At 38.4% G+C, this 21278-nt stretch overlaps 1 protein-coding gene and 1 long non-coding RNA gene across 6 annotated transcripts; one reads left to right on the top strand and one right to left on the bottom strand.

Moving 5' to 3' along the window:
* Positions 1-9460: 9460 nt before the first annotated feature.
* On the bottom strand, positions 9461-18254 carry LOC130469754 (uncharacterized). Of its 5 annotated transcripts, none has more exons than XR_008930072.1 (6): positions 17906-18254; positions 14540-14683; positions 13793-14460; positions 13214-13444; positions 12888-13034; positions 9461-10668 (listed from the first exon to the last, which is right to left on the bottom strand). It is a non-coding gene; the product is annotated as an uncharacterized lncRNA (long non-coding RNA). The 5 variants fall into 5 exon arrangements; XR_008930075.1 differs by having other exon boundaries at positions 13214-13878; positions 14345-14460; positions 17906-18252; XR_008930074.1 differs by having other exon boundaries at positions 12888-13024; positions 17906-18249.
* LOC110802295 (probable LRR receptor-like serine/threonine-protein kinase At3g47570) lies at positions 9613-13496 on the top strand. Its single transcript, XM_022007745.2, has 3 exons — positions 9613-12355; positions 12684-13082; positions 13224-13496. The coding sequence occupies exons 1-3, from the start codon at positions 9628-9630 to the stop codon at positions 13235-13237; spliced, it is 3141 nt and encodes a 1046-aa protein (XP_021863437.2). The 5' UTR covers positions 9613-9627; the 3' UTR covers positions 13238-13496.
* Positions 18255-21278: the final 3024 nt, after the last annotated feature.

Genomic DNA, 21278 nt, shown 5'->3' with positions numbered 1-21278 from the left:
GTAGGGCCGACAGTGCCATATTTTGAAATCTAATATATGAGCTACAACTATATTCCAGGGAAACTATACGGCATAAACAAAACGAAGTAAAAGGTTGAGCACATTGGCTCAGTCAGCAATGTTGCAAGATACGACAAAACGAAATAAAAGGTTGAGCACATTGGCTCAGTCAGCAATGTTGCAAGATACGACAAAACGAAATAAAAGGTTGAGCACATTGGCTCAGTCAGCAATGTTGCAAGATACGACAAAGCGAAATAAAAGGTTGAGCACATTGGCTCAGTCAGCAATGTTGCAAGATACGACAAAACGAAATAAAAGGTTGAGCACATTGGCTCAGTCAGCAACGAGGCAAAATACGACATAAGCATATGCAAGGGTTGAACACATTGGCCCAGTCGACAAGAGGCAAGATGCAATATATAATAAAATCAAAGGCAAAACGACGCCATTACGTGACAAATTGAATAAAAACAAACGGATAATCCATCAAGTGCATCACATAGGTTTTAAACAAATACAGGGACGACAGCCACCACCCAAAAATAACTAAATGCGGAGTGAGTAGCTGCTAAAAGGCACAAACATACGCCTCAGACGGCGCAGCCAAGACGACAATAACGTTCTTGAAACAGTTAACACACGGCAAAAGACAAAGTGCCACAAACAGCTAAAAGGTACCAAAAAAGGAAATTGTTTATAAGTTACATCCGCTAAATGATATTCAAAAGCTACCAACAGACATTAACAAGTATGAGGCCGGAAAAAACTGTTGGAAGAACCACAAGAAGAGCCTGGTGATGACTGCCAAGACCGTCAAGCTGAGTAGTCTGCATCACTCCAGTAAGCAGACTCGGGAATCTCCCTGTCGGGCAGAAGGCGAGGGTCAGCATTCTGAATGACGATGTCTGGGAAGGTCTGGGTCTCCATGCCAGTCGGATCAATATGGCCACCCTCTTCATAGGATCCCTCCACCTTACCCCAGGCATCCTCAGTCAGCGTCAAGGCTTTGACGGCACAACGATGAGCTGCAGTCCACCCACCATTGTAGCGCCCCTTCATCTCCTCGCAGTAGAAGTCAGACTTCATGAATTTCTGCACAGCCTTCAGCGCCACAGCCTTGCGATCATCCTTAGCAGCTTTCTCAGCATCTTGGGCCGCCTGCAGCGCCGCATCCAGCTTGATCTGCAGCTCAGCCGTCTTCTGCTCTTCGGCCGTCAACTTGGCTGGAAGAAGCTCTAGTTCAGCCTTCCTATTGCCTGCGGCAATAACATCCAGCTCAAGTCTCGCAATCTCCTTCCGGCAGTCACCTTCAGTCCTGACCGATTCAGCAAGGTCCGTCTGAAGCTTCTCTTTCTCAGCTTGCGATCGTTTTAAACGACGCTGATAGCTCCGATAGCACGCCACAAGCTCGGTAGCAGATTGCGTCACCTGAGGAAAGTAAAATCGCTCAGAGCCGAAAATAAAAGCAAGTATAAAAAACAAGCAAGTCAAAGAGGGAAGTAAAATACCGAGTACAGGTCATGCATCAACTGTGCAGCCGGCGTCTCAATCTCCTGGGGCGTACCGTCGGCGGGTGTAACAACTTGGCGCAGAGACCGGTAGCCCAGTGTACCTCCGTCTTTAGGACGGTCAAAAAGGATAGACTCACCCCTCAGAACATCATTCTGCGGCTGCCAGTGCTCTTCAGCATGACCGGGAGCAGCGGCTAGACCGGCAAGAATATCCGGAGATAGCACAACAGTTTTGTCCTCGATGAACCCCCCCAGAACGAACTATAACCCCATACTTAGAGGCCGAGCTGGCAGACCGGTTCATGGAAGGGCTATGCCTCGACACAGGCGCAGGATGGATCGGGTCGCTAATCAAATCGCTCAACACCTGCTTCCGGTTCAATTTGGACAAAAGGTCAGCATCCAAAATCTCAACCGACTGAGCAGGCTGTTCAGCAATCTTCTTTCCAGCGCCAGATGTCTGCAAGGGCTTGTCGACGCTGGCGTAGACGTCTTTCACCTTCTCTTGCGCTGTCTTCGCAGCGTCATTTTTTGACCGTTTGGGAGAACTGGCCTTCGCCTGGCTGGAAGACCTCTTCCGAGTAGCATGTCCCCCCCGACCGGTAGGAAGAGAAGCAAACCTGCCAGTAGTCATTTCGTCTTGGGCTGAGGATGTAGCCTGGTCAGCTGCCGGAACCTTTGTTCGAACAACGCGAGGAACAACACCTCGGTCCACAACGGCAGAAGGAGTCACAAAGCTGGCTGACCGACCACGACAAGCTTTCGCGCAGAAAGTAGAAACAGTGTAATATTTCTCAGCAGGACCCGCCGGACACTGTTCAGCAACCCTCCAATTCTTGTCAAGGCCGAGTGAAGCCTTGTTTAAAAGATGGTGCCCTAAGAAAAATAATATAAATAAATAAATAAATGAACGAGGAAGTCAGAATTTTTTTTTTAACAAACGCAACACGACACAACAGAGATCCAAGAAATATAAACAAATACAGCAGATAACGAGTGCAGGCAAACAACTGCATTTACCAAGGGGATGTGTAGGTGCAAGACCGACTGCGCCCAAAGCGGCAGGACTAAGAATATAACCGGCAGGAGGAAGCCAAAAAGCCGGCAAGGTTTTAGGCTTAGACAGCCCAACGTCAACATAGTCAACCAGCAGCCTGTCGTACGCACGTTGCTCTCGGGGCCCAAGGTCGGCTTGGTCAAATTGTTCCATCCTAGGTTTAGGCTGGTAGAATGTACGCCGAAGGGGGTAATCTTCGGGAACAGCCATGAAATAGAAGTGGTCCTTCCAGTCCTTGCAGCTGGAGAGCCGGGGGCTCACAGTCTGACGCTGACTCTTGGTAAAGATCGTCCACCAGCCGGTATCTTTCCCATCACGCTTCAGCCAGTGCAGTTTTTTGAAAAGGTTGAGGGTCAAGGGCCACTGTTTGAATGAAAATAACCAAGTGTACGCAACCAGATTGCGAATAACTATGGGCGATAATTGAACGAGGCCGACATTCCAGGCCCGCAGAACCTTCTCAATGAACGGGTGCAAGGGAAAGCGCAACCCATAGTCGAACATCTTCGTGTATACAACAACATGACCTACGGGACAGTCGGCCACCGTTTGCTCTTCTTTCGGCACAGTCAACTTGTAGCCCTCAGGTAAACCCAAAAAGCGACCACCAACCTCAGAATGCCGGTTGGCAGCGGCCTCTTTTACAAAGTCACTATCTATCTCAGTGGTGAGGGCAGCAGAATCATTAGGAGGAGGGGCCGGAACCAAGAACGCGGCAGCCTCACCTTTGAAATTCACATCGGCGTCCAAGGCCTCTTCTTCAAACACTTGCTGCAAAATCGCAGCATCCTCCTCATCTTCATCAGAGTCGGCAATGGGCGGCGCCCTTAGCCCGGGAGACCCAGACTCAGAAGACTCCAGTATGGAGTCGCCAGGGGTGGAAGGCACATCACCACTAACGGCGGCATCAACCTCACCCGCATCATGGACGGCAGGATCCTTCCCGGCCCGTCGATTACTTGTAGACGGTTCGGCGTCTGACGGCATGACCCTAGAAACATATATATTGCCGATGTTAGTACCGTACTCCCCAAGACCAGAGCCGCCAGGCTGAGTAAATTCCCGATAATCCCGCAAATGGTACCTAACCGAAATCGGATCTACGTCTAATATCGGCTCCCCAGCCGGCACGTTATGCTCATTCGGCCTAAGCTCTCTCTCCATTCGTGCCCGCAGGCCATGTAGCTGTTGTGAGCGAGTAAACTGAGCCGCAGTCATGGGTATAAAAGGGCCGGTAACAGGATTCCCACCCATAAACTCCGCAAAAGGAGGTGGCGTGTTCGATTTTACCCCCCACCCAGCATTCTTAGCATTACTACCGGCCGTATTCCCGTCCATATTTAGTTCTATACCAGAATCGCTACTTGTGTCTGACAGATCTATCACGTTACTAACCCCAACCCTACCAGTCATGTTTTGGCTACCCCCACTCAAAACGCATGCAAGCAAAGAACATAAACACCCGACAAAAAGAGAAAGTAAGACCAGAAACCGTACCTAATTCTGGAAATTCACTCTCAAACAGCTGCAAAGTCCCTCAAACAACCCAACTGAAAGAGCAACACGAGAAAATCAGACAGCCAAACCTTAACAAAACAGCAGACAACCTAAAAAAAAAAACCAGACTAAGTTCAAAACTTACCAAGAGAGACAACCAAACCCCAACGGAAAAGTACGGCAGGAAGAAACGGACAAAAATTAAGAGGAAAAACAAGAGAGAGAAAGAGAGCAAATTGGCAGCGCGAAAATTGGCAAAGGAAAATAAGAAAGAGCGGAAATGAAGAAAAAAAAAAGAAGAAACGGTTATTTAAAAGAACGAAAGGAAGTTGAAACGACAAGAAGCAGATATGGGCGGTTGAAAATATCACAACTCCCCACACTTGTCGGATGGCCGACACGTGTCCAAAACACTTTTCAAAATCTCCCGCCACGCGCATAAAGAAAAATGAACCGTCACCACGTGTCAGTCAAGGGGGCTAGTCAGCCTAATAAAGTCAAGGGGGCTAGTCAGCCTAATAAAGTCAAGGGGGCTAGTCAGCCTAATAAAGTCAAGGGGGCTAGTCAGCCTAAAAAGTCAAGGGGGCTAGTCAGCCTAAAAAGTCAAGGGGGCTAGTCAGCCTAATAAAGTCAAGAGGGCTAGTCAGCCTAAAAAGTCAAGGGGGCTAGTCAGCCTAGAAACTCAAGGGGACTAGTCATTCAAAGAAATCAAGGATAACAGTCAGCCAAGAGAATCAAACACAAACATGGGCAGCCGGCATACAAAAAACCTTCCACTTAAAGCAATCAATCCTTGTCCTAATGGGGGCTAGTCGTGACATCAGAACAAGTATTGAGCTAAAAACCGCACTGTAAAACAACCATCTACAGAACAATCACACCCGTGGGGTGTTGATCGTCCCCGAGGGGGCTAGTTGTATAGGGGGCTTACCCCAGCTTTCGCTTTTTTCTTTTTATCAGAGCAACTACAGACCGTAAAAACCAGCTGTAGTCACTCTGAGGGGGCTAGTTGTACGGGTAGCCCTACCGGTATGCCGGTAGGACAACCCATAACAGCTGTAACATAGACATATACTCACAAGAAGCACCAAAGGTGCAGTCGGCATCCAGGGTTTACAAACCCAGTCGGCAGTTCTCTGACATCATCTGCCTATCAGAGCCGAAAGGGAGGATCCGGAACCAACGGGTAATAACCCGGGTCCTCCGTACAAATAACCCGTCTATATATACGGACCCCCATCAATGCCAAAGGTACGCAATTCCAATCCAATCATTCTTATGAGCATTTATTACAGAGCTACCAGCATAATCTGACTTAAGCATCGGAGGGGTAATTCTCGGATCACCCCCGAGGCTAGTTAACGGCTTCACTGTGCAGGATCCAGTCAGCAACCTCAGTCGGGAGTCAGTCATCCTTTTCCTGTTCCGAGTCCGCCGCCGGAACAGTAATTAATTTTATTTCGATCAATTTACAGAGTAAATCACAATTCACAAGTGTTACTCAAAATAATCGAACAACACACTAAATTACGTAATATAAATTCATTAACAAAAGATGTTAGAAATGTCGTAAATTTCATAGCAACACAACATCATGAAAATTGAAATATGTCAAAAGTGACCTATTACTGATAATAAATGTTTGACGCAATGTCTTACAAGTTACAACTAGATCAATATACACATCGACGGATCTTGGACACTTTTACAAGGTGGAGGCAATAGAAAAATCGAGCAATATAGTATGTAATTTATACTATTACGGAGTATACATAAATTTTAGGGGGGCCGTAACTAAAAATATGCAACAAAATTTTGAAGACGGGGGACCGGGTCCACCCGAGCCATGTAGAACATCCGCCACTATATACACATATTTGACATGGCTAAATGAGACTATGAGAGGGATCGAATCCTGTCAATGTGTGTACTACTGTAGTTCTTCTGCATGCATATGCAATGTAACATTATTTATACTCAAATCAGATAAGAGTGAGCGAATTCTCCAAGATGTAAGCATCTAAAGCATCTGATCAATGGTAATTGCCAATAGTGAGATCCGCTATAATGCTTATGAGTTATGAGGTTGTTTGTAATCAATATCAATTCCCAAATGTAGTAAGTTATGAAGTATGTGTTATGTGTGCCTCGAATCTTCCTTGAAGGATGTTAAGGTGTTATAGTGGAAGGTCTGACTTCAAATGGACATATCTCATGATCTACTCATTAGATTGAGTTGATTCAAGTTGGAGGTGAAAGCTTGGCTCAATAGCTTTCCAACGCCTGGTCATAAGCTCATTTTAGATGAGAAATGAGGGAGTTATGACCATTTTACGAGAAGCTGTCACGCAACAAGGGAAGTTCGGCCGAACCTGCTGGAGGTACGGCCGAACCTACTGGAAGTTCGGCCGAACTCTTAGAATGTTCGGCCGAACCTGAAGAGATCAGTAGCTATGATTTTGGAGGTTCGCCCGAACTTTTTGGGTAAGTTCGGTCGAACCTGACCTTGGTTTAGCCGAACCCTTTAAAGGTTCGACCGAACTCTGCGGGTAAACTGTTTTCTTCTCCGCAAGTTTCAATCGACGTGGCCTTTTCTTGTCCCTTAGATTGGTTTGATGTCTAACACTATAAATACCAAATGTAATGAGTTTTTCAGAATTAAGAGAGAGAAACACAAGTGAGGTTGAAACCCTAGATCTAAGCATACATAGAATTCTATCTTCTTCACCTTTGAGAATTCCTCTTTGTAATCCTTTCTCCATTGAAGAGTAATACAAGCTCCAAACTCTCCCCCATGGTGGATGTAGCTCATTGAAGAGTGAACCACCTTAAATCTTTGTGTGTGTTTTAATTTCTTTAATTATTTTTTCTCATTATTCAAACATCAAATTGTCATACAAATCAACATTCAAGCCTAAAAGGTCCTTAATTTATAACAATATGGAACTGAAATCATGAAATGGATGTCTACGATTTAATTCACTGAAGAAATTAATTAATTCAATGATGTGATGCTATTTAGTTTTTCATTTTGGTTGAAAACGGAAACCTTGAATAGATTAAATCAAGTCATGGCCTTTAGCCTATTACAGTTATACAAATAAAGTTGAATACAATAACTAGGAGGAATGGGAAAATGTATAGTTATATTGACTTCGTCTTCAAGGGTCCTTGCCTTCTTAGCCATACAATCCGTCGTCTTGTTCCATTGTCTTGGTATATGCTCCAAGTTAACCTCTTGGAAGAACGGGTATAACTCCACACTCAACATCCTACGTGCGAGTATAAATTAAACTGACTAAATGCTAACTATTTTACGTACCATCGTAATGTGATTTCTCCTTTGACTGGTTACTATATCAAGACTTTTACTCCCCCCCCTAGTAAAATTATTTAAGAAAGACTAGTATAGTTTTCATGTTGATAATGTATTGGGAACTATCATTGTTGATTTGTTGACGACTAATATGAAAGATTTAGATTAATGAGATAAAAAGAATGCACTGCAGTGACTTAAAGGACTAGAGACACTGAATTGCTAATACTTAAAAACGTAGGAGAAATAGAAGCTTGATTGAAAGTCTAAAAATACACATTAAAATTTTACAAATACAAATAAAGATACTTCCTCCATCCCTATAAAAAATTCTCCTAATTTTCTTTTTAGTATGTCTTTTTGAGTTTGTCCCATGTCATTTATAGTATGTAATCCTCACATGTTTCCTCTCACATTTAATTATTTAAATTAGCAAAATAATAAAACTACCAACCCACTTGCTTTCCTTTCGCCTTTTTTTTTCTTTTAATAAAATGAAAAATATTATTTGGGATAATCTTCTTTTAAGGACAGAGGGAAAAAATGTACTAAAGACCACCTATCCAATCTTCCAAACTAGCAACCCGTTACCAAAAAAGTTCATTTGTGTGTACTTAATCTGTGCATGATAGATGTTTCGCATAATGAGAGGTGAAGATTTGAAGACTAAATACATTGACTTAATTTATTAAGATACTTCGTACTTCCTCCGTCTTTTAATACTCGCAACGTTTGGACTTTTACCACTATTCATATAATCTACTTTGACTATTCGTAGTATTTTTTATATAAGATAAAACATAGTCATGTGGGATCTTGTTAGATTCGTCTCGATATGTATTTTCAAAATATCAACTTTTTATAATTTTTGCATAAAAAAATTTAAGATATAAATAATCAAAGTTGTGCATTGACATGCGTAAAACTAACAAACGTTGCGAGTATTAAAAGACGGAGGAAGTATTTATTAAGTACAGTAGTCAACTTTATCCGGAAAAGTTAAATAACGTCTCCTTCATTGTTCCTGTATCCGGGCCCAAAACAAGGCTCGCCAACGCCGCCATATTAGACTTCAATAATACTCCTAAGACACTGCATCATAATTCAAACTCACTTAATTTCATCTCAATAAATGGTTGCAAGTTCGCAACACTTGTAACTTCAAATTCTTTTGCCTTTTTCATTTAAACTATTTTATTTTTTAATATGAGAAATAATAGAATTTTGAGTATGCTAACGTGTTATAGTACTTTTTCTATCATGACTGACTGGTAAAAATCTCCCTCAAAAAAAAAAAAAAAAGCTGGTAAAAAATCAGATGACGTAAAGAAATCTAAATATAACGTATACTTATTGAATTAAATTACGAAACAAAATTCTATCAATCTACAAGCGTTTAATTCATGTATATTTTTACTTGTTTCATACTTCGTACAACCTTCAAATTCATTGTCAGGTGAACACCTTATCAGTTCAACTACTCCCTCCGTATTTTTTTTAAGAGATACACTTGGTCGGGTACGGGTATTAAGAAGAATAATTGAATGAAATAAAATAATAAAGCAAGTGGGGTTGGATAGATATTTTAATAATTAAATATGTGGGACCATGTCATTTTGGTAGGTGGAGGGTGGGGTGGGTTTATGAAAATATTTGTTTCATAGGATGGTGGGTGATAGGGTATATTAGATGTATTATTTAATTAGATGGTGGGGTTGATAAGTTACTAAAAATGGCAAGTGTATCTCTTAAATAAATACGGCCGAAAAAGACAAGTGTATCTCTTGAAAAAATACGGAGGGAGTACTATCTTTTCAATTTCAACTAACTTATCAGTTTCGTCTCTTTTTCGATCTCTTTATGTTACAAAGAAAGCCTAACGTCCTTTACTCACCAAAGTCAATGAAATTGTAGAGCCTAACCTCCTTTACTCGCCAAAGTCAATGAAATTGTACTATATACTCTCTCCTAAAATTTGTATGTTAGAGAAATGAGAACTTATTTCAAACTCAGAAAGAGTATTTCACATTAAGATGTTTTTCCATACAAGTAAACAACCACACAAATGGAATATCATTTTCAAATTCGAAAGTAAACGACGACTGCATTATTTGTATACTCTTGATGTTAAACAACAGAAAGAAGTTGACGACAAATTTAATGGAGTACTATATTGCTTAAATATCTATATATAGAGTAAGAAAGGAAGCTAAAAATCACCAAATAATACAAAAGAAGAGAAAATGAAGCCACAACCTCTGTTATACACACAAGCAGCTGTTATCCTCTTGGTTGTTGTAATTGCAATGCAGCCACATCCACTTAGAGTAGCTAATGCCATTAGTAACGAAACAGACTATATGGCATTGCTAGCAATCAAGAGTCAATTAATCGATCTTCATCCCAACGGAGTTTTAAGCTCATGGAATCACTCTCTTCACCATTGTTTATGGGAGGGTGTCATTTGCGGCCGCAAACATAAAAGAGTAACTGGCCTAAAGCTGTTTGGTAGAGGTTTGTCAGGAACCATATCACCCTTCATAGGGAACCTTAGTTTTCTAAATATCATTTGGCTTGACAGTAATAGCCTACATGGCTCAATTCCCCCTGAAATCGGCCGTCTTTTGAGGCTACAATCACTATATCTTCCTAACAACACCCTCAGTGGAGGAATTCCAGCCAGTTTATCAAGTTGCATCAACTTACAAAATCTTTCTCTTGCTATCAACAATCTAGAAGGTGAACTTCCGATGGAATTAGGAGCGTTGTCCAACCTCAAATGGCTTTGGCTTCACAAAAATAAACTCTCTGGGCCTATCTTTAAACTGATACTGAATCTTACATCTTTGGTACGTATTAAGGGCCACACAAATGCATTTACAGGTCCTATTCCGGACAACATTCCTAAGTTGACCAACTTAACTAGTTTGGAGCTCTCAACAAATCAACTCTCAGGTATAATTCCCCCGTCCATCTCTAACCTCTCCTCGCTTCAAATATTAGACTTGTCTATGAATCAACTGTCAGGTATAATTCCCCCGTCCATCTTCAATCTCTCCTCTCTTCAGATATTGTACTTGGCTTACAACCAATTGCGAGGAAGTATTCCGCCACATATAGCCTTAACACTTCCTCAATTACAATATCTACAACTTGCTTATAACTATTTTTCGGGGCCATTACCAATCTCCATACATAACCTCACAAGTCTTCGATCCATTGAGTTATCAAACAACTACTTCAAAGGCACCATTTCCAATCTACATTTTGGCCACCTCTATAACCTGCAAAGGCTAGTCATTAGTAATAATAATTTATCAGGAGACATCAACTTTATTACTAAACTAGTTAACTGTAGCAAATTGGAAAGCCTGGATGTGGGGAACAACCAATTCACAGGATTAGTTCCAAAAGTTCTGGCTAATCTTTCAACCAATTTAATTGAGATTTGGATTGAAGGAAATCAAGTCACTGGAGGAATCCCTGTAGGTCTTGGTAATCTAAACAATCTTAGGATTTTATCCATGAAATCAAGTGGCCTAACAGGAACCGTTCCTCGAGATCTTGGGGAGCTTCAAAATCTAGAGATTCTAGATCTAAGTTTCAATAGACTAACAGGTGAAATTCCCAGTTCATTCGGAAATTTATCGCATTTGAGCAATCTCAATTTTTATGAAAATAAGTTGCAAGGCAGAGTACCTTCAAGCCTTGGTAATTGTGCAAACTTGTTATACTTGTATTTATCATATAATCAATTCAATGGTTCCTTACCCATTGAGCTGTTTGCAAAAACTACAAACTTCATTCAATTATGGTTAGATCAAAATCATTTTCAAGGGCCTCTAACTATGGAGATTAGCAAGCAAATAAATTTAGAAGTGTTTTCAATGTCAAATAATAAATTTTTTGGGAGTATTCCGGATGTCTTTAGCAGTTTACCTGCTCTACAAGAATTATACATGGAAGATAATTTCTTCCATGGTCTTATTCCTCCATCATTTGCCTCTTTAAAAAGCCTTTTGAAACTTGATCTTTCTCAGAACAATCTTTCTGGACCCGTTCCAGAATATTTTGCTACTTTTCCGTTGATAGTCTTAAACTTATCTCACAACAATTTCGAGGGAAGAGTTCCAACAAAAGGAGTTTTTGCAAATTCAAGTGCAACATCTTTTGTTGGTAACAAAAACCTTTGTGGAGGAAGTTCTAAGCTACACCTACCAAGATGTGTGGAGAATGAAAGGAAGAAAAGGAGAATGTCTCGTGCTCTCAAGCTGACAATTATAACGGCTAGTGCATTTGTTGGGGTGTTGGTCATGGCGATATGCATATGGCTATACTTGAAAGGTCAGAGCAAAAAAAGAAAATCTACTTCTTCATCAGACGCACTAGTAAAGGAGAGGTTCTTGAAAGTATCATATGACATGCTACTCAAAGCAACAGATGGATTTTCTCAAGAAAATCTACTCGGTTCGGGTACTTTTGGATCTGTTTTCAAAGGGATTCTTGATGGAAAGACAGTGGCAGTAAAAGTACTCAACTTGCAACAACGAGGTGGGTCTAAGAGTTTCATGGCAGAGTGTGAGGCATTAAGGTATATTCGTCACCGTAATCTGGTTGGGATACTAACAGCTTGCTCAAGTATAGACTTCAAAAGAAATGATTTCAAAGCTCTTGTCTATGAGTTCATGCCCAATGGAAGTCTTGATAAATGGTTATATAAAAGTGGTTACCTGAGCCTTCTCCAAAGGGTGAATATAGCCATTGACGTGGCTCATGCACTCAACTATCTCCAATGTGAGTGTGAAACCCCGATAGTGCACTGCGACCTTAAACCAAACAACATATTGCTTGATAATGACATGGTTGCCCATGTCGGAGATTTCGGGTTAGCAAAGGTTCTTGGTCAACCCCTCCACCCAAACCAAAGCAGTTCAATTGGAGTCAGGGGGACTGTTGGCTATGCCGCTCCAGGTAATTATTTTGCTTAAAGGGTATATTTTTTCTTCAGTTCATGACATCTTAATAACTTTATCTTAATTGGCTCATTAGATAACCAAAAGCATATATTATCCTCTTTTTGTACCTAAACTTTTTTTTTCCCCTAATTCTAGGATATAACATGAAGCTTTTTTGTCATCAAAGAAATTTATTTAATCATAATTAACTCCTTGCTTTGTGAAATCAAATATCAAAAGAAAATTGATAAACTAATCAAGGACTGAGGATACAGAAACTAACAAATTATAAGCAAGTATAGGTATTTGAGTTTTAACTTTGGATATAATTTTATTTGTCCTAGAGTACGGCTTGGGAGGTGAAGCATCCCCTGAAGCTGATCTATACAGTTACGGAATCTTACTGCTTGAGCTAATGACAAAAAGGAGACCAACCGATAATATGTTCAAGGAAGATTTCAACCTCCATATGTTTGCAAAGGCAGCATTGCCTCACCAAGTGCTACATATTGTTGACTCTACACTAATGGAGGATGAAAGTGACGAACCTGACAAAAGGGGACCAAAACCCCATGAAATGCTTCGAAAAACAGAGGAGTGCATGGTGTCGGTGATAAAGATTGGAGTTGCTTGCTCAAGTCATTTACCACGTGATCGGATGAAGATAAGTGAAGCAATAAGTGAGCTGCAAAAAGCTAGAAACATCCTTCTCAGTCCCAAACATAAGCGTAACTTGCCAAGAGGTACACGAATCTAAAACACGTCCAATCAACTATTTTTCGTTGTTTCTACCACTAACGCCTCTAGTCAATGAACTCACTATATTGCACTATCAAAGTTATAGTACTGTAATTACTGATGAATATGCTGATACCTGATTGCAGGAGAAAGTGATTGAGTGGTACACGAAAGGATTGGCCTTCCTTAATCCAAATAGCGAGTCAAGGACGCATCTTGGCTGTCTAAAGAATAGATGATTATACTAATTTCGATCACCATTGTCAAGGAGAACCACCAACTTCGTGCATTGAAGTAACTGCTGTAGTTTCCTTTTGTAAAATCGTTCATGTTCCACAATTTAAGTTTATGCAAGAGGTTGAATGTCCTGGAAATCAAACAGACATAAATTTCAGAGGAATTCTTTCATTTACTAGGTACATTTCATTGGCAGTCATGACTACATGAATAAATAATCAAATCACCCTTTTATGGCAGACAACGGCCAACAGAATGGAATAAAAAAGAGAGGAAATATAAGATCTTAAAATTGTGACAGAACCCCAGAAAACTGGCAGTGACATATAAATGACAGCATTGCAACAGAAGGCATTAATTAAAAGACTAAATACAGTGGATCTTTAACTTCTATTGCCTCGAAATATCGAAGATGAGGCCATTGATCAAGTGGTCTAATCATCTACCTCAAGCAACTTCCAGGCCTCACAGTACTTACTACTGGTCTTTGTCCAAGTTAGGACAAGATACATCGGCCAGATTGGTGATGCTTCCAAACTTGAGAATCCTCTTATATCATGTGACCTTCAAGCAACAACATCGTTTATAAAATTCAGGAATATAATTCACAGAATTGAAGACATACATAGGCAAAATGAAGCATCGCATTCAATCTTTTAGTGAGTACGAGCCATGAGACCATCTGTGAACAAATAATAATAGCACTACCCCTTTATGTTTCGTTACATTTACCATCCAACATTCCGTAATGGGCTCCATCACCAACGACTTCCCACCATTTATGAATGACTCACCCTCTCATAAATTCAATTCCCTAAACTGCTTCCAATTTCCCAATTAAGATAGTTTTGCATCAGCAAGTATTTTGTTCCTAGTTTTCATCTCAGGAAACTCAGAGAACTACTCCCCTAAGGACTTAAATGCAAATGATATCAAATGACAAGGTATAGATGGTGATGACCAGTGAGAAAAGTGAAAACTCAGAAACAGAGATTATGAAATGGTTTTCACAAGTATGAAAAGAACACACAAGTAGCAACTTTGGAGCAGCAGTATCCATGTTCAGCTATGGCTGCTTTTAACTTCAAATCATCTTCTTCAGTCTATTCACCCAGGTTCAACGATGGATCAAGAACGGAAACCCATCTGCTAAGGAAAAGGCATTTAGAAATTAGTCAAACTAATTTAATCATACGAGTAATTAAATAAAGATCCAAAGTTTCACCTTTCTGTACAATGTCAAGGGTTCTTCTAGGGACAAAACTGGGCAATTCTATGCCAGATTTTATGTCCTAGTAACTCTTAAGCACTTATCTTCATCACTCCACTTCCACGACTTATCTCAGCTGGAATCAAAGTCTTGTTCCACCTGAATATAGAAAACCAAATGGAAATTTGATATGTCAGTACTGTAAACTTGTGAAGGATCACAAACATGGAAAAGCAATAAACTGATTCTCTAGACAAGTCGCTATGAGTCCAAACTCCTATAGAAACCAATATATAAATGTTTAATCACTACAAAGGTCAAAGGTCGATAATTTCATATGAAATCATATCCAACTAAACCGAACCTGAAACACTACAGTTAAAGAATGCCAGTGAAATAGGAGCAGCTACTACTTGGGGTGACAGATTTACCGGTATGAGGTACTGAAGTTCTTCATTCACTTGTGATCTTATTTTGACAAGGGAATACTAGATTTACACTCGCAAGATAATCATTCGTTCTTATACAAAAGAAGGGCTAGGACCAAAATTATTATGCTTTCCAGGTACAAGGATATTCAGAAAAGTTATGAACAAAACCATGTCATGATTGTCATCCACAAAATTGCGTAAGAACATACATAGTATGATATTTACAGTCATAAACTCGTAATGATGGGATGCTCCAAATTTTACTTTTAGTTTTAAGATGTCTAAGTTATATCATTCCATGAGAACCATAATTTTTCCAAAGAGATCAGCTTCAAATTCATCCCACAAATTTCAAAGTCAACTTGGAGATGATTAGTTGATTTTGCTAAAAAATTTGGGCTTAATATAGATTTCAAAGTACCAATCAATCAATCATAAGACCCACCAAAACTACAATTGCATATATTTGTGGTGTATCCCATCATCACATATATACAAGAAGAAACTTAAGATCAGTACAGCTTTGACTTTAGCAGTTAAGCTGCAATAACCTGCAAGGAGTGGCACAGTGTTAAAGTCTGAAACTGATTAAGAGAACTTAAGACTTTAGATTTGTTTTCAAACACGGCCTGAAGTTGCTCCACACTCTTGATCTTTCATACAACTACGTGCTTGCAACTGGTGACTCATTCATTGTCTGCTAGAAGTACCAATTACTCCCTATTTTTCTTCTACACTTAAAGAAGAAGAAAAAACCCCAAAGAAGGGTCCGCTATGTCGTATATAGTTGATTATGCCACAAAATTCTAAGACAACACTAACAAATATCAGAAGTTGGTCAATACTTATAGAATTCCTCCAAATATTCATGTCCCCTTCAATTGTAATGGGCGGTAATTCATGGCTAATTCTCAGCAAACTTCCTGTTCCACACTAAGGAAATACAAATATACAATAAATTTTTCCAAACCCATCTTCGGCCCCTCCTTGAAATGAAGAAAATCCCACTCGTTTGTTCATCGTGGCCTTCTCTCATATTTTTTGTTTGGCAATACAGCTGCCTCTGTACACATTTTGTTTCTAGCCAATGTCTTGATGATCAGATGTTTTTACTCCTCGAATTGAAAAACAATCTTACGTTTGAATATGAGGCATCAGACAACCTTCAAGGGTGGAATCAAAGCATAGACTGTTGTCACTGGAGCGGTGTCACATGCGAGAACTCCAACGGCCGAGTCATTGGCCTGGATTTGAGCGGCATCACCAGAGTCATTCAACCTTTCGTCCAACCACCTAATGGAACTAGAACTACCTTTGACAATCTCAAACTTACCCCAGTAAATAGACCTCCATTCCAATAATGTCACTTCCATCGACCCTGACATTGGAAACTATCTCTCAGAGGCTCGCTATATGTCGTTTTCAAGAAATAACTTATTTGGGAGCATCCCTACAATACTATGCAACGCCACATATCTAAAGCTTCTTGAACTAAACCACAATCATTTGGGTGGCAAAATCCCTGATTGTTTTGCTTCCATGCCTCGACCCCGTGTATTGAATTTGAAAGGAAATATATTTGGTGGTATCCCTGCTAAGTTCACAATAGCTTGCAGCTTACAAACTCTTGACTTAAATAAGAATTTTCTGCAAGGAAGGGTTCCACAATCACTTGCCAACTACAAAGAATTAAAGGTATTAGATCTTGAGAATAATCAGTTGAATGACACCTTTCGTTGTCACTTGAAAAACTTGTCCAACTTGCAAGTTCTCATCCTTAGATCCAACAAGTTCCATGGAACCATGGTCTGCCCAGATAGCCACTCAAATTGGCCACGGCTTCAAATAGTAGACCTAGCTTCCAATTGCTTCAATGGTGAACTAAAAGCACAAATACTTGTCAAGTGGACGTCTATCGATGATGGTTGGAACAACAAAGGTGCTATCAAAACCAAGCTATGTGCAAACTGTTATAGAACTTTCTGGAGTTTACTATCAAAATTCTGTTTCACTCACCTACAAAGGTAATACATATGAGCTGCAATACATCCTAACAGTCTTCACTAGCATTGACTTCTCCAACAATGCTTTTAATGGAGAGCTACCAAGAGAGTTGGGAAATCTTAATGGAGAGCTACAATTCCTTCTCCAGCCATATCCCATCATCATTCGGGAATCTGAACCAGATTGAATCGTTGGATCTCTCCTGTAACGCCTTCAGTGGGAAGATACCTACACAGCTTGCAAACTTGGATTTCCTTAGCTACTTGAACCTATACTTCAACAAGCTGTCAGGAAAGGTCCCAATAGGCTCTCAACTTAAATTATTCGACGCATCTTCATACAAAGGCAACCAAAGACTATACGGCCCACCGTTGACAGAACATAATCCAGGAGCAAATCCAACAACCTCTTCACAGGGATCAGATTGGAGTTCAAAGAGCGAGATAGAAGGGATGTTCAAGGGTGCTGGAGTCGGGTTTCAGGTAGGGATCACCATCTTTGTAAGGCCTATTATTTACATCAAGAGATATAGAGAATGGTACTGCAATCATCTTCATAGGGTTGTCATGAAAACCCTGCGTAAGGAAGATAATATAACGCAGAGAAGAAGGAGAAGAAGCGGGCAACAAGTCAACAACACAGGCAGAGAAGCTAAGCTCAGATCAAGGATAAACTTGTTTATAATGTATGAAATTAACTGTTTCTTGAAGATTTCTTCTTGCTAGAACATTGGCTACTTTCCTAAACCATCAATTGGGACTTGGGAGTGCTTTTATTGATTTCATAAATCAATTTTGGAATAAAATTGGGAAATTTAAGCATCCATAAATCAAATGCTCTATTAATTAAACAAAATTAACATATACTCTGTTGAAATGGACACAACAACTATATAAATAGTACATTGAAGTGTTTAAGATCACAAAATAACAAATTGTGATCTTACCAGGGGGCAGGAAGATGTCCGCCTTTCTCCGACTGCCAAAACGCTAGCCACCACAACAACCACCGGTCCACCGTCTTGATGTCAATCCTCTATTGCGAACCACCGCGAAGGTTCTCCGATTGCCATCGCTTGACGATTCGCCACCTCCTGCCACCACTTAATGGCTGATCTCAACTGTTAACACCACCACAATTCCTCTTTTCCCTTCTCATTTTTTCGTATTTAGAGCGTAAGTTTGATTTGTTAATTTAATTTGGGTTTTTCTACAGTGTGTCCTGTGTTTTTGAGTTTTTTTTGGCTCTGTTTTATTCCATTTGTTTGACTAATTTCAGATAAAGTAAATTTGGATAGTTTAGAAAAATAAGTGTTCCATATGTTTACATATACAGATTTGTACCAAAAAAATAAAATATATATATATATATATATATATATATATATATAATATATATATATATATATATATATATATATATATATACACGTTTATGTTCAAATAAAATAAGTTTTTTTTCAAATAAAATAAGCTTAAATAAGTTCAATAATATACGTTAAAATAAATAGTACATTGTTATGAAAAGTTACTCGTGGTATCCCTTGGGTGCAATTATTTTTTGCACTATAACCTTTTCGTCAACTTAACTTTTAGTAATTGTGTTTGTTTTTTTGGTTCTACTACGAGGAGTTCTTACCGCCTTTGGCAAGTGGACTAATTTCCCGAGGGAGTTTGCATGGGTACCTCGATGGGCAACATCCCTCCCAGTTGAGATTTTTTCCATACCCAAGGCTCAAACCCGAGACCTTGGTTAAGGAGCAAGAGGCCCTTAATCACTCATGTCAACCTCAATTGGTAGTAATTGTGTTTGTTACATCATCATCTTCTCTTTATTGTCACACAATGATAATGGAGTGTCATGGTGGCGTATTTCCAAGCCGTCATACCGGTGCTAGGATGAACTTCAAAGAAATAGATCCGTTATTATTGAATCATAGGGTATCATTGGTTCAATTGATGTAATTAAGGGGTACAATGTGTAGCTTTTAAAAACAATACCCAATAATATAGGGGTACGGGTGAGAACCTACTTAATTTTGTTGGATAAACAAGTAACTTCTTTTTTTTTGCGTAATTTTAACTTTCTCCGCCTCATAATCTCGTAGAGTTATAGTCTCGACGATTCGTGTTCATAATAGGTCTTGTACGCTCCCGGTGTACAATTAATTTATTGTATATTGTAGTAATTTTATCCAACTTTTTTGTAACTTTTAATATGTTTTAATATTTTTATATTATGAAGTAGTTTTTATGGATAAACATGGTAAAGGGTGATATGACTTTATACATTATGAGTGATTTTGAAAGAATAATATTAAAGAAAATTATTTACTAAAAATAAATAACTTTTTACATTATACTATGTGTTAGTATCAAGGTAACTTTTTATCATTTTTTTATTAATTTTAAATTTGTCTTATAATATATATTGTGTAACGGATGTACCTAAGAGTTTGTGTTCACCATAGATGCCCAAGATAAGTGATTTTGTCATACCAAATCGAATGTGAGTTTGATGTACATTATGTGTAAAGTAGCTCAATTATTGCAAGGTGGGATGGATACCGGTGGTAATTCCGAATATGTTTGTATTGATGATTTCCCATAAAAAAAAACTTTGGGAAGAAATTTCTCCGTCAGAGCTGTGTTTGAGTGTTGGGGGGGGTCAAGGCCCTGTAGCTTTTTGATATTTTGTGAGAAGTCATAATTTTTGAATGATGACTTAGATCAATCAGGGTGCGTTATGTTCAACTTATTTGACCTGAATTTATCTGAACTTATCTGAACTTATCTGAACTTATTGAAACTTTTAATAATAATAATAATAAATTATTATTAAAATAAATCATAATAATAAAAATTAATAATAATAATAAAAAATAAAAAATAATTAATAATTAATAATAATTAATAATTAATAATAATAATAATAATAATAATAATAATAATTAATCAATAATATATATATAATAAATAATAATAAATAACGTTTTCTGATTTTTACGGGTATGGGTTGAAACGGGTTCGGATTTTAACGTGTTCGGGTTTTAATGGGTACAAGTTGAAACGAGTTCGGATTTTAACGGGTTTAGGATTCAACGGGTATGGGTTGAAACGAGTTCGAATTTTAACGGGTTTAGGATTAAACGGGAACGGGTTGAAACGGTTTTGGGTATTAACGGGTACGGGTTTAAACGGGAACGAGTTTAAAAGGGGTTGGGTTTAAACGGATTTGAGAATCATATTGGTCATCTTCATGTCAGATCGGGTAAATCGGGTTTGAATGTAATGGGTCAATGTTCGCCGAATTTGGGTTCTTATCGGTTTGGGTTAATATCGTGCCGGGTTATTTATAATCATAATAGTAATATATCACTAATAATAATAAGAATAAGAATAATAATAATAAGAAGAAGAAGAATATTAAGAAGAAGAAGAATAATAATATAAGAATAATTATTTAAATATTTAATTATTATTTTTATTATTATTTATTTATTATTATTATTATTTATTATTATTATTATTATTATTATTATTATATATTATTATTATTATTATTATTATTATATATTATTATTATTATTATTATTATTATTATTGAATCTTATTGGAACTTATCTGAACTTATTGGAACTGAAACTTAATTTTTAAAGGTGAACAGAACCCCCCCTTATAAATTATTCTTCATGAATACAAATCACATGACATTTACGTAAATAAATGGGTAAGCAAAGATAAAAATAAAAAAGAGAAAAAATAAAGTTGAAGTAAATGAATAATATCTGAGTATAAAATTAATAAAATTTGAGTTTAAATGAATAAATTTGGACGTAAATGAATAAAACTTGGTTGTAAATGAATACTCCGTAACTTTGAGTCACTCAATACCTAGTATTTAAAAACCTAAATCACTCATGATTTGGTGACATTTGGCATCTCCTCTATTGGTTCCTCTTTTTATTTTTAAAATTCACTTATGACATGTGGCATCCTCCATTCCTTTTTTTTATATAAAAATATAATAAAAACTTTATGATGCTACAAAGATTTATGGAAAATGTTTCACCTCCATTATCTCTCTAACTTCCTTCGGCCTTCAAAATCAATGACAAAGTTAATTCATACGGTTTCATTCAAACTCATTCATTCCTTCATTCAAAGGTTTTTAGTAACTTTAAAATCATTAATTAATTAACTAATCAATTTATAAATGGATGAATTTCAAAAGGTAGGAGTTTATGAATATAATTAGTTTTTATACCCACACCCAATTTTCATTCGGGTTCCTCTATTGCAACAATCTTAATCTTCTGT

Source organism: Spinacia oleracea, chromosome 3, assembly GCF_020520425.1.
Source record: "Spinacia oleracea cultivar Varoflay chromosome 3, BTI_SOV_V1, whole genome shotgun sequence".
In the NCBI taxonomy this organism is placed as follows: domain Eukaryota; kingdom Viridiplantae; phylum Streptophyta; class Magnoliopsida; order Caryophyllales; family Amaranthaceae; genus Spinacia; species Spinacia oleracea.
This window is presented reverse-complemented; position numbering and strand designations above follow the sequence as displayed.

Bases quoted from the DNA above. Each gene is read 5' to 3' on its own strand.
- LOC110802295 (XM_022007745.2), top strand. From the start codon at position 9,628: ATGAAGCCACAACCTCTGTTATACACACAAGCAGCTGTTATCCTCTTG. The intron at 12,356-12,683 runs GTAATTATTTTG...TATTTGTCCTAG, and splicing joins TGTTGGCTATGCCGCTCCAG to AGTACGGCTTGGGAGGTGAA.